Source organism: Pristis pectinata, chromosome 13 (assembly GCF_009764475.1).
Source record: "Pristis pectinata isolate sPriPec2 chromosome 13, sPriPec2.1.pri, whole genome shotgun sequence".
In the NCBI taxonomy this organism is placed as follows: Eukaryota; Metazoa; Chordata; class Chondrichthyes; order Rhinopristiformes; family Pristidae; genus Pristis; species Pristis pectinata.
The window spans coordinates 17,918,588-17,933,208 of record NC_067417.1 but is presented as its reverse complement, the minus strand read 5'-3'; the positions used below and the strand labels follow the sequence as shown (position 1 = coordinate 17,933,208).

Below are 14,621 nucleotides of genomic sequence, written 5' to 3'. Positions count from 1 at the left end.
CCCAGTCAAAGTCACTGGAGCTGAATCCAAGGAGGAAAGCTTGATCCACTTGTACGGCAGACATCCTGAGGACACCTAACCTTGTGCAGTTGGAATATTGTGTATAGAAGGGATTGAGATGCTCTTGTTTTGCCTGGCTCAGTACTGTCTGAGAAAACTTGAGAGCCTTTGCAAGAAGCTTTGGGTCTTACTTTTCTGTATTCATTCCATTTGTTGCAGTTTATGTTAAACATTCCAAAGGAGTAGCTTTAAATGTTCCATCAACTCAGATTTATTCTGAACAGAAATTACATTTCCATGTCTTTTTTATGAACTTGCAGTTTCTCTCGTATCTGTTTTCAAAAGAAAACACAATCTGGGATACCAAGTATGATTCTATCTGCGTCCAGGATATGAATAATCCATTGTCACATTACTGGATCTCATCTTCACATAACACGTAAGGAACTTACCTTGTCCAGTTTTGGAGAATTTGTATGTAAGAGAGCAACTAATTTTTAGTTTTTTAAAGTGACATTGCAGCACTTAATAAAAGGCAATCAGTGTCTGCTACCTGGAATCATCAATGGGTTTGCTGATCACAGTAGCCTTTGACCACGTGGTCCAGAGGTTGGCCTGACTTTCAAATAAGATTGAAAGTATTGCTTAAAATATGGTGTACACTCTCCTAGACAAAACTTACCTACCCTGGGGGCCATTACATTTATGTTCTTAGGACTTAGAGGAAGTTGATTCTAAAGGTTTCTGGATTGAATTAACATTATAACATAAAACACTGATCAGAATTATGGGTCTAGTCATCTATCCTGCCAATGGAAGACTAAGGAATGTTTGATATTCTTTCAGTAATGCACATATCAATCACATGACCCCTATTTAGGCTTCCAGAGTTTTCCTCTGGGAATATCACTTTTTTTGTCCTTTTTCACAACTTCTTCTAACAATATTCATAGTAAAGTTTAAAACTCAACAGGAATTCCAGCCATAAAATAGAAAAGCTATTCAAGTGATCTTTCTGGTTGAAAACATAACTTTGAATTATAAAATGGCACAGCATAGTGCCAGGGTATTTGCCCCTCAAATGCACGTCTCCCATTCTCCTTCTCAAGTTGTATAATTCAGTCTGATTATATAAAGATAATTATATGCTTTTCTAGTAAATACAACAATCTTGTTAAATATTTAAACATATGTATATAACTTTATTTTTTTTTACTAAACTCATGTTTTGCCACTGCTTTGTTCACAGGTACCTCACAGGAGATCAGCTTCGCAGTGATTCATCTACCGAGGCATATGCTAGATGCCTGCGGATGGGATGTCGATGTATTGAACGTAAGACGAATATTTGGAAAGAGCTCTCTACTTATCTGCTGTCAGACCCAGTAAATAGCCAGACTAGATCTACAGTGATTTTCATTATCTTAAATACCTGAATCATTTCTCTCCTCAGCCTTCCCTCCAGATTAGAACCAAGTGTCCTGTTCTTTGTAACATTTAACACCACGTAATTTTTTTCCTCTGTGATACTCATACTACCTTTATTCTAAATATTTTAGTGGATTGTTGGGATGGACCGGATGGCAAACCCATAATTTATCACGGCTGGACGCTTACATCCAAAATCAAGTTCGATGATGTTGTTGATGCCATCAAATCTCATGCGTTTGTTTCATCAGAGTAAGTTTGAACTGCCTTATTATACTCAGAGCTCATTATTGTCACTGCAAGCCAGACCTATTGTTGCACCAGGCACTATCCCCATTCATTAACTGAAAGCCCTGGGAAATGGGACAGTTCTTGATACTGAAGGTTTTAAATGTGAAATGTTAATTGCTTGTTTTCTCTTTCATATTTGTAGCTGTTGACTGAGCTTCCGTATACAATCAGCATTGTACCTTATCTGTTCCTGATTTCTATTATTTATGATCTTGATTTATTCAGTGTGCTTCCCAGTAAAGAAAATGCTGGCTGGAATGCTGAACCATTCCTATTTTGTCCAAGAAAGCAGCTGAACTCTAGAACATGAGCTTTGTATTCAGAAAGGTGCCTTTGAAAAATAGGCCACACTGGCAACTCGCTACTTATTACTTGTACTCGTTGCCTGGCAATGACTCCAAATACTCTACTGAAGTACCAGGGTAATTGGGATCAGGACAAGAACCCATAACCATTGACTTGGAGATCATAGAATCATAGAACAGTACAGCACAATACAGGCCCTTCGGCCCACACTGTTGTGCTGACCTTTAAACCTCACCTAAGAAATATCTAACCCCTTCCTCCCACCAGGTAAGGTTGGTACTTATAGGTAGAGAAGCTAGGATAGGGGTAGGTCACTTAATTCCTTGAGTCTGTTCAGGTCTGGAAATTACAGTAATAGCAACTCCATGCCATTCATATGAAACTATATAAAATTATTTTGCTTAACGTATAACATTATTGAGTATTTCTTTGCTTAGCTTTATAGATATTGTTTTGGATCATTTTACATAAATATGTATGTGTGTGTGTGTGTGTGTATATATATATATATATATATATATATATATATATATATATATAGATATATATATATATATATATATATACACGTATATATATACACACACATATACATAAAGCAATTTCACAGATGTCTTTCTGAGTTTGGTTCCCTTTCAGTAATTTCAGTCGCCTAGAAATTTATCCCTTGTCAATAACACTAAAAATACTGTTAAGTCACATCAGCATGCTGTACAGAATGAAGCTCAGAAGCAGAGAAACAAGGCATTGAAAGTGATTACCGACCCAAGGATGAATTCCTATGTAACCCGTCTTTTTATGCTCATTAATTTGGCAGTTTAATCTCAGGCAATGAATTAATTCCATATCAGCCACCCAGCATCAGCCTAACCGGTCCCACAGCAAGGTGCTGTATGAATTTGTTTCTACTCCAATATGGTCCCTCCTACTTCTTCAACTCTCCACAACAGTCTGAATGGCATCATCAGTTGCTGCCTACCACCCACCCTTCCCACCCCCAACCCTCTGTACTGCATTGAGACTACCCAAGGATCTGTCACATAGGACCGATGGGCTTTGGAGACTTTCCTCCAATCATTCTTGGCCAAGATCTCAGATGTGGAAGATGCCTAGCTGACTGAACCAGCCACTTCCCACTAACAATGTTCTTGCAGCTTTTTTCTGGAGTTGATTTGATTGGCCATCGAACATTTGTTACCACAGATATTTGATTATGGTTGTTCATAAGTCACACATCATGTCAGTTAGAGTATACTAGCACAATGAATGCTGTACTAATTCTGTCGTTGGGTTTCTAAGGTATCCAGTCATCCTTTTCAATTGAAGAGCATTGTACAATTGAGCAGCAGCGACATATGGCCACCAAATTCAAGGACACATTTGGGTCTATGCTTATAACCAAACCAATTGAAGCAAATGCAGAGCAGTTACCATCCCCGGCACAGCTTACAAACAAAATTATCATTAAGGTGAGAATGTCATACTGTGTTTGCTATTTCTGAACATCTTAAATTTGTGTATTAAAAAGCACTGGTAAACAGGGGAGTTTAGAACAAAATTTTCACAAAAAGAGGTTCACAAATTTAGAGCTAAATATGTCATGTGGTCCTGTTGTATCTCCCTCTGAAATTCATTCCATTGAAAGCAATGGAAAGAACTTCAGAGGCAAAATATAAAATATTTATGCAACGTTATAGCATGCCCAGTTTCCATTATACAAGGGATGAATCTTTAAGCAAATATAAGAAATTTGTCACCTCAAGGGTCTATAAGGCTGTGCCAGTCATTATGTAAGAGGGAGTAAGATAACATTTGAAATGTTCTGCAGAAACAAGGAAGAAAATCAGATTAAGATAATCATTCCATTGTGAAGCTCAGTCAGGCCTAGTATGTGAGCTGACTGACTGCAGTCTGAAAGCTCCCATGAAATTCTGATACTTTAAAGTTTTACATCAGACCTTGCAACATATAGCTGACTGCTCTGTATCAAAATCCCACTTGGCCTTTGACACTCTTTATTAATTGTTTTATCATCAAACAAAGGACACTATAGGGAATAAATATGTTTGCAGAGCCAAGGAATATCCTAGCCTTTCTCAACTTTTCTTATTATTCTGCATGTAGCTATATAATGAAATAGTTTCTAAATGTAGATCTGCAATATTGTAACTTGTAATACTTTGATGCATAAATCCATCCTAACCATAATCCAGGCTAATTCCAAAATATGTTCCGTGCTAATCATGTGACACTGTGGCTCAAGGCAGATTCCAAGCCACTTGGCTGTTACCCCTTCAACAAATGTTTCCAGGAAACTAATTTTTAGCTCATTGCACCTTCAACTGAGCTCCCAAAGCTACTTAAATATTTTTTATTTTTAAACGCATGGCAAGGGAAAGAAAGCAGAAAGGAGAATAGCCAAGGATCCAAGCAGAAGAAACCCACCTATGGGATGAAAAGGAAGCAAGTGAGAGAGAGGGAAGGGAGTAAGATCAGTGTGGAGTTTACACAATTGTAGGCAGAGAACATAGCATGAGATGCAACAGAATAAACCTGGCATGATAAACTATCCAAGCTTGTTCCCCTGAATATGTGAGCAACTCAGGGAGATTGAGCAGAAATGTGTCTGCTTATTTTGCTTTGTATAATATCCTTATAATCTCCACCAAGGTCTTTGATTCCATTCAACATTTGTAACCATGATGTGACCTGCCACAGCTAATGAGGCCCAGAAATCTTTGTAATGTGTGTTTTAGCCATTTATCAGATTGACAGTCTGCGATTACTCATTCAGGAAATTTCTGCCACCTGTTTCAGCACAAAAATTAGATTCCCAGCAAGAGACGCTTCTTCCACCATATACACCCAGTTTCAAGGAGCTGGAAAAGAAATCTGGATTTCTCTATCTACTGGATCTAATCGATTTGGTAAGACTGCGAGCATCAATATTCATGAATTCTTTGTGCCATGGATGAGAATTATAGAGGTATCTTGACAGGATGGATGTGGATAGGATGTTTCCTCTTGTGGGAGAATCTTGAATTAGGAGTCACAGTTTAAAAATAAGAAGTCACCCATTTAAGACAAAGGTGAGGTGAAATTTCTTCTCCCTAAGGGTTGTGAGTCTTTTGAACTCTTGCTCAAAGGGTGGTGGAAGCAAAATCTTTCTACGTTTTTAAGGCAGAGGTAGAGGGATTCTTAATAAACAAGAGGGTGGAAGGTTAGTGCAGGTAGAGGGGAATGTGGAGTTATGGATAGAATCAGGTTAGCTGTGATCTTATTAATGATGAAGCAGACTCGAGGGGCCTGCTCCCATTCCTAATTCATGGGCTTAAATATGGTTAACCTTCTTAAAGAAAACTAAAATTTAGCAATTTGATAAAGATGCATTAAAATACTAATATTATTGAAAAATATTAAGCCAGAAATGTGTAAATATTGACTGTGGCTGAGGAAAAATGCTATAAAGCAATGACAGTATTAATGAAATCAACTTTAGATCCTGTTTAATCAACTTGAATTTGAGAACAGTTGCAGATCTGGGACTAATTCTGATGTCAGAATGAAACTAAACCATCTGACTGAGCTTGTGTAAGGCCAGTCCATTTTCTTCGATGTGTCCTTCACAGGAACAAACCTGAGTCATGTCTTACACTTGACTTGGTTGCTAGGGGGAACTGTAGGTAAAATGGTTTTCTGTGTTTTTTCTCATATTAGTGTGGATCATCCCATAACACTAAACGTAAGAGAAAAACTTTCATCACAGAGCTATGTAGTGTTCTTAGGTCTCTGTATTTTCTGTTTTTTATATATCATATGCATGAAGATGTTGGTGCTAAGTCATACACTTGTTATGTATTACTGACTGTAACTATTGTGTGGTTTTCAATGTAATTTGAATTCTGTTTGATTTCTTTTGACAGAAATGGTACAAACATTATTGCGTAATAGTAGATGGCAAGCTGTATTTTGCAGATCCAAGTGATGATGATAATGAATTCACAAAAACATCATGCCAGGTTCAGTTCAACATACTTAATCCTTTATTTTCCTATCTTTTTTCATTCCTTTTCTTCCTGCAGTGAATTCTATGAAACTTAATTTGTTCTAGCTTTAAAAACAGATTCAAGGAACAAAACTGAAATCAAAGTGCTCTACACTTATAGTCTTTCATAACCCATCCCTAACTTTCTCAACTCTAGTGAGCAGTTTTTCATTGTCACTGTAGCTGGTAATGTCCTGATGAATTTATACTATATCATTAACTTTAGGCCTCTTCTATAATTATGCCCACTGCAGCCTATGACCCTGGATAAGTGAACCAAACTGCCTTATTTTACATTAACATTGTCTTCCTTCCTTCTGCCACACTCCCTCCCTGAGTAACCAGTGCTCTATAAAGTTGCTCCATACTGCAATGATAGAGGCTTGCTTCTTCTCTGTGAAACCCCCCCATTCCCCTGCTCTTTCTCAATAGCCCTATAAATGGTTCCTTTTCAAGCATATCATTATTTTTTCCTTAAAAGTTGCTATTGGACTTAACTTTCCTTAGGCACTGCATTTGAGACCAAAACAATTTGCTGCAAAAAAAACATCAAATATATCTTCCAATTCCTTTGACAATCACATAATTTATGTGCAACCTGATTAAAAATTCACCTGCCAGAGGAAAATCTCCCAATCGACTGAAGGAAAATCAGTTTTCAATGCCTCAATTCTACCTCCCTTCAATCATTCCTGCTGCAAGTTTCTCTATTCTCCTCACAAAGAACAAACTCTCCAGTTTCTGACAGAGTTCTTGTAAAAAGAGTCATCATGTTGTTCAGCATAGAAACAGGCCTTTCGACCCACTACGTTTATGCTGACCCTCGTGCCTAACTATACTAATTGCACTTGCCTGCATTAATTCCATATCCCTCTGTGCCTTTTTCAGCCAAGTATCTGTCTGGATGCCTCTTACATGTTGTCACAGTTCCAGCCTCCAGCATCTCCTGTGGCACCTCATCCCTGATACAAACCACTCTTTGATGTGAAAAATTTACCCCTTGAAACCTCCTCCTTGAACATATGCCCTCTAAGTAACCCTACCATGGAAAACAGACTCTGGCTATCTCCCCTATCTATGCTTCTCATAATTTTATATAGCTCTCTCATTTCACCTTTCTGCCTCCTTTGCTCCAGAGAAAACACAGCCAGCCGATGCAATCTCTCCTTGTAACTCAAGTCCTCCAATCCAAGCAGCATCCTTGTGAATCTTTGCTGCACCTTGTGTAGCTTAATTCCATCTTGCTCTAGTGTAGTGACCACAACTGCACACGGTACTCCAAATGTGGTCTAACCAATGTTTTGTACAACTGTAACATGATGTCTCAACTCTTGCACTCAGTGCCACAGCCAATGAAGGCAAGTATTTTCTACACTTTCTTCACCACCCTGTCTACCTGTGTTGCCAACTTCAGGGAACTATGTACTTGTACCCCAAGGTCTCTCTGTTCAAAAACACTCTATGGGGCTCCACCATTAACTGTGTATGTCTTGCTTGGTTTGACTTCCCAAAATGCATCACCTTGCTGTTGTCTAAGTTAAAGTTCATCTGCCATTCCTTTGCCCACTTTCCCAATTGATCAATATCCTGTTGTAACCTTAGACAACCTTCTTCACTGTTCACTGCACCACCAATCCTGGTGTCTTCTTCAAGCATACTAATCATGCCAGCTGCATTCTCATGTAAAACATTAATATATGTGACAAACAACAAAGCACCCAGCACTGATTCCTGTCACACACCATTGGCTACAGGCCTCCAATCTGAATAAAAAACCTCCACTACCACCCACTGCCTCCTACTGACCAGGCAATTTTGTATCCAGTTGGCTAGATCACTCTGTATCCCATGTGAACATACTTTCCAGACCAGCCTACCATGTGGGACCTTGTCAAAGGCCTTGCTAAAGTCCACGTAGTCAACATCTACTGCCCTGCCCTCATCAGTCCTCTTGGTAATATCATCCAAAAACTCAATCAAATTCACGATCTCCAAAATCTCCAAAAGGGGCGGCACAGTAGCATAGCGGTTAGCGTAATGCTATTGCAGCACCAGCGACCTGGGTTCAATTTCCTCTGCTGCCTGTAAGGAGTTTGTACGTTCTCCCCGAGTCTGAGTTGGTTTCCTCCGGGTGCTCCAGTTTCCTCCCACATTCCAAAGACATACAGGTTAGGAGTTGTGGGTATGCCATGTTGGCGCCAGAAGAGTGGCGACACTTGCGGGCTGCCCCCAGCACATTCTTAGCAATGCAAAAAGACGTAGTTCACTGTGTGTTTCGATGTACATGCGACTAATAAATAAATATCATCTAAATATCGATCTATCTCCTCTTCAAAGCCCTAACATGGGAACATAAGAACATAAGAAGTAGAAACAAGTGTAGGCCATTCAGCCCCACACAACTGCCTGTAGTTATCATGATTACCCTGCTGTCCTTCTTAAATAAAGGTACCACATTGGCTGCCTTCCAGTGATCTGTAGCCAGCAATGATTTAAATGTCTCTATCTGGACCCCAGCAATCTCTTCTCTTGCTGCCCATAGCAGTCTAGGATGCATCTCATCAGGTCCTCGGGTTTTATCCATCTTTAAGCCCACTAAGGTACCTAATACCTCCATTTTAATGTTAATATGTTCTAGAATTTCACTAACTTCCCCCACCCCCACCCCACACCCACCTTACTAAATCTCCTGCTCTTATGTTCTTCTCCGTAGTGAATGCTGATGAGAAGGTATACTCTCTACCCTCCTTAGCTAGAGAAACCAGACCTATACTCAATATTGTGGGGCCCTGCATAATTTCAGTAAGGCAGCTTTCCTCTTCGTCTCACTCACATTCTTGTTTACTTCCTTTGCTGTAATTCTTCGGTCATAATAATCCGTAAAATTAACTGATGAAATTTTTCTATTTAGAAAATTGATAGCATGAATCGTCACTTTAATGAGAAATGGTTTCATGGGAAAATGGGCAAGGATGGCAGACAGAAAGCAGAGAAGCTGCTGCAGGAGTTCTGTGCAGAAACAACAGGACGAGATGGAACGTTTTTGGTCCGCGAGAGTGATACGTTCCCTGGAGACTTCACCTTGTCATTTTGGTATTGCTGTTCTCTTTTGTTAAACCTTACATACCAAAGATCCCTCAGCTGAAATTATTTCTTAAAAAGCAACATTAATTTTACTGCTGGCTGCAGAATTATTTGGAGAAAGGTTAAAATAAAACAAAAGCACAAATATAAACAGACAAAAGATCCAATAAAAAGTAAACTCTAGCTTTTCACTTCTCCTTTGGAATGGATTGAAATTGTTGCATAAGATGATAAATAATTTTCAGAAGTCCAACATAAATTACAAAAACACTAAACTTTAGCATTCATTAAGAACCTTTAAAATAATAAAATATGTTGGGGCAATTCACAGGAACATTGTTTAACAAAAATTGTCATCAAGGCAAACAAGAAGATTGAACAAGTCCTTACTTTCATTGTAAAAGCAGGGGCAAGTAGCCGTATGTCACCAAATTAACCTGCCTAAGTTCAGTATTTCTATTTGTAAGTACTGACGATGTTTACAAGTGTCATCAATTACCAGTGTTGAACACTTCAAACTTCTTTAAATGGTTTGACAATGCAATCTTAAGCCTTGTTTCTGGTGACAGTAGTGTGTGATTAATGGTCTTACTCCTTGGACAACCATTAATATATAATGACTAAGAACTTGATTGTTAATAATTAGCTATATTTTACACACAATTATATGGATAAGATGATGTTATCAGCATAGTTATTAACCTTACGTAGGCTTCTAAGAGAATGAGGCTGGGGAAGTAGTTATGGAGAACAAGGAGATGGCAGAGGAGTTAAACAGATACTTTGTATCAGTCTTTATGAGAGAAGATACTACAAACACCCAAATAATATTGAAAAGAATTGAGATAGGCATAGAACCGTAGAAAACCTACGGCACAATTCAGGCCCTTCAGCCCACAAAACTGTGCCAAACATGTCCGTACCTTAGAAATTACTAGGCTTACCATAGCCCTCTATTATTCTCAGCTCCATGTACCTATCCAAAAGTCTCTTAAAAGACCCTATCGTATCCACCTCCACCACTGTTGCAGGCAGCCCATTCCATGCACTCACCACTCTCTGAGTGAAAAACTTACCCCCGACATCTCCTCTACACCTACTCCACAGCACCTTAAACCTATGTCCTCTTGTGGCAACCACTTCAGCCCTGGGGAAAAGCCTCTGACTATCCACACGATCAATGCCTCTCATCATCTTATACACCTATATCAGGTCCCCCCTCATCCTCCGTCGTTCCAAGGAGAAAAGGCCGAGTTCACTCAACCTGTTTTCATAAGGCATGCTCCCCAATCCAGGCAACATCCTTGTAAATCTCCTCTGCACCTTCTCTATGGCTTCCACATCCTTCCAGTAGTGAGGTGACCAGAACTGAGCACAGTACTCCAAGTGGGGTCTGACCAGGGTCCTATATAGCTGCAAGATTACCTCTCGGCTCCTAAATTCAATTCCCCAATTGATGAAGGACAATACACCATATCACACACTGAGGTGAGGAGAAAAAGTTTTTTTCCAGAGGTGGTGAAGGCTTGGAGAACATTGCCTTGCAGAAGGAAGTATCCCTACTGGCATGGATGTACACTTGAAGTGAAATCTGTATGACCATTGACAAAGAGCTGGAAAGTGGGATTTGACTATATAGTCTTCATCAGTTAGTGCCAATAAATGCGCAGAATGACTTCTTTAGTGATAAATTCTCTTCCTTTCTCACATTCATCCTCTAACGCGTTTCTCATGATTTGGAGATACTGAGCAGTCTACATCCTCTCCCAAAGATAGTAAGAGGACAAGTTTCTCCAGTATAGTGCATAATAACAGAACAGCATTAGAGCAGGTTATTTACCTAGCCACACTCTCATTCAGTAACTAAACGATATGGAGAATGTCATGTTCAAACAGAGACTAACTGTAACTATGTTGAATATTAAATAAAATCTTACACTTGGATTCTTTTCTTTGTGTTTCTGAAACCAGGAGGAACGGAAGGGCTCAGCACTGTCGCATTCGCTCTTTCACAGATGAAGAGGGCACTAAATATTTTCTGACTGATAATTTAACTTTCGACAATGTCTATGACCTAGTGCAATACTATCAGAATACACCTTTACGATGCAGTGAATTTGAATTATGTTTGACCGAAGCAGTACCGTGCCCAAATCCTCATGAATCTCAGGAGTAAGTATGCCAACAGAAAACTTGTGCACTCAATTTAAATCTATCAAGAACAGAAAGAACTAGAGGTCACGCATCAAAAATATCTAGCATTTTATTGTATAGTTGTTTTTTAATGGCAATGAATGGAGATTCAGGATAAACTCATTAACCAGTCGGATGATATCAGCCTTTAGGGCGAGTAGGTATTGTTAACACTGGTTTTTGGTTTTAATTCCCATCTTTCTGACCATAGCCTTCCATACCTCTCTCATTCATGTACCAATCCAAACTTCTCTTCAATGTTACAATTGAACCGGCATCCACCACTTCCACTGGCAGCTCGTTCCACACTCGCACCACCCTCTGAGTGAAGTAGTTCTCCCTCAGATACTCCTTAAATATTTCACCTTTCACCCTAAACCTATGACCTCTAGTTCAAGTCTCACCCAACCTGAGGGGAAAGAGCCTGCATGCATTCACCCTATCTATACCCCTCATAATTTTGTATACTTCTATAGGATCTCCCCTCATTCTCCTGCGCTTCAGGAAAGTTTCTGTGCTGTGGTGCTCTATGACTTTCTATAAACAAAGAATGGAGAGCAGGTTTTCTTCACATAGCTAACCAATAACCTCCATGAATGAAATTGCTTAGTAAGTGCCCAGATTGAGAAAGTTCTACAGTCTTGTTAGGAACTTTATTTAACTTTTGTGCTTTAACTTTTGATCAAGCTATCAGAAAAGGAGGGTGTACATCTCATCAGTTGAACTGGGGCTCGAATCAAGATTGTTGTCTAGTCCAAAATGATTATGTTTTAATGGTTGTACACAAGCATTAAACTTCCCTAATCATACATGAACAAAATTCTTTATGTGAGAACTAGATTCACGAGAAAAGGATCAATTGTGGTTGCACAATAAAAATAATTTATAAAAATAGTTAAAATCAATCTTTCTTTAATTATCATACCTTGAAGTTAATAGTTCCAAAACTCCTTAGTTAGTCCCTCAGATCAAGGAATACTTTCTTCTTGCTTTCACTCTGACTCTGTTGGTCCTGAGGTGACTGATGAGGCCAGTGTGGGAACATAGACTATTCCAAGAAGGAGCATCAGATGCCTGATGGCACAGGCAGGTGAGAGGTTTGTGAGGTGGTGTGCTCCTTACATCATTTATGCCGAGCTTCTGCTATGCTCCTGGTGCATGGGATCAGTGCCATCCTGTGCTTTTCCATGTTGAGTAATCACTGGTCCCAGGGATCTCGGAAATCAGAATGTTGCACTTTCCTAAGTGGTTTAAGAACATCCTTGAATCTTTTCCATTATAATCTCTTCCTGTGACAGAACTCAGAAGAGAGTTTCAGGAGGTAGAGTTGGGTACCTAAGCAATGTGGTCTGCCCGGTGGAGCTCAGTGTAAATAAGGCCTCAGTGCTGGAGATGTTTGCCTGGGAGAGAACACTGACATTGGTTCACTTCTCCTTTCAGTGGATTTGAAGGATTTTGCAGAGACAGTGTTGATGGTATCATTCCTGCTGTAGGTAGCCCGACTCTCAGAAGCAAATATGAGGGGAGGAATCACTACTGCCCGGTAGGCCATGAGTTTTGTGCAAGGTTTTAGATATTAACCTTCAGACACCAGTTTCCAGAGTTAGTCAAAGACTGCCAGTGCATTGAAGGCAGTAGTGAATTTCATCATCAATGTCTGCCGTCTCTGAGAGATGCCTCCTGAGATACGTGAAGTCTTCCATGTTTTCCATTGTCCCACCATTGACCTTTATTGTCAGGGGCAGAATCACGCAGGTTGGAAGGCACATCTTGCATGCTTCAGTGAACAAGCTGAGAGTGACTGGAAGTTTGATCTCAGAAATCAAACTAGCATTGTCTGCACATTTCAACTCGATCACAGAGGTTGGGGCGATCTTGCTTCTGGAGTCTAGATGTTGCAGTTTCAGCAGTTTCCCATTAGTTCTGTGAATTCCTGTTCTAGCAGGAGGCATGCTGTTTGTAGCACTGTAGTGAGAAAGATTGAGAAAAGTTCCTAAACTGATCAGCTGAAGATCAAGAAGTTAGTTGAAATATTTCAATACAGAACCAAAAAAATGAAAGACCATTTGTCAATGAACTGAATCAACTCAGGTCAAAAATGGAAAGATGTACTATTTTTGTCATTTCCAGATGGTACTACAAAAATCTAAGTAGGGGAGAAGCTGAGGACATGCTAATGAGGATACCCAGAGATGGGGCCTTTTTGGTTCGAAAGCGGGATGAGCCCAATTCATATGCTATTACCTTTAGGTAAGAGAACTAACCCTTCCGAAACATCTTTTAATATAAATGTATCCATGGCACTGTCACTGAACCTTAAAATTGTGACTTACCCCAGGGCTGAGAGTAAGGTTAAGCATTGTCGCATTAACTATGAAGAAGGAAAGTACATACTGGGCACCTCAGCAGAGTTTGACAGCCTCGTGGAGCTTATCAGTTATCATAGAAAACAGCCATTATATAGAAAAATGAAACTCCGTTATCCAGTCACGGAAAAAATGCTTGAGCGTTACAGTGTGGTGAGTGGTTTATTTATTTTCTTAACAATACTTTTTCTGCTTATGTGGTATGTTATTGCTGATATGTTTCTTTCCTCAGGCAAGAAAGTGAAAAACTTATTTTCCTAACCCTTAGGTTAGCTGGCTGTCTTTAGCATCAGTCCACGATCATGCATGATAATGGAGTGCCTTGATCCTTATAGATTGTCCTTCTAAACAGCTCCATCTGTAAAGTACACTCTCTGCAACCTGACGCAATTCTTGAGGATAAAGCTCAACTAATATTTATAAGGGAATCGGAAAGAGGATCTAACATCTGAATTAATTAATTCCTGGGACTTAGCATTTATTGTCCATCCTAATTGCCCCTTGAGAAGGTGTTGGTGGGCAGCTTATTTGAATAGCTCCAGAGGTGTTGGGGAGAGAGTTCCACGATTCTGACCCAGTGACTATGAAAGGGTCAGCAATATATTTCCAAGTAAGGGAAGTATTATGATACCCAGGGGAATTTGTGGTGTTCCAATGTGCCTGCTGTCCTTTGCTTTCTAGATAGTGGAGAATGAGGGTTTAATCTTTCCAACTGAGCCCTTGCATCCTGCATTTGTCCTGAGCCTGTTAAATGATTTTTGGCTATCCTCTTAATTCCCAAAGCTCATGTAAAATTAAGCCTGGCTCCTTTGTTGCTTAATACCTGCAGCAAGTTGTAGACTTGCCTCTAGCTTATATCAGTGGTTTGTTGCTCAAAGCCAATGGCATTGTCACTGGCAGGTGTAGAT

At 39.6% G+C, this 14,621-nt stretch overlaps 1 protein-coding gene across 1 annotated transcript in view; it reads left to right on the top strand.

Annotated features, from left to right (window-relative positions):
• The window catches only part of plcg2 (phospholipase C, gamma 2), a 155,199-nt gene that overhangs the window by 116,469 nt on the left and 24,109 nt on the right, over nt 1-14,621 (top strand). The window contains 11 exon segments of the mRNA XM_052028688.1: nt 321-439; nt 1,250-1,335; nt 1,560-1,680; nt 3,325-3,340; nt 3,342-3,494; nt 4,782-4,952; nt 5,949-6,044; nt 8,982-9,163; nt 11,126-11,326; nt 13,478-13,597; nt 13,686-13,866. Coding sequence (XP_051884648.1) covers nt 321-439; nt 1,250-1,335; nt 1,560-1,680; nt 3,325-3,340; nt 3,342-3,494; nt 4,782-4,952; nt 5,949-6,044; nt 8,982-9,163; nt 11,126-11,326; nt 13,478-13,597; nt 13,686-13,866 — 1,446 coding nt within the window.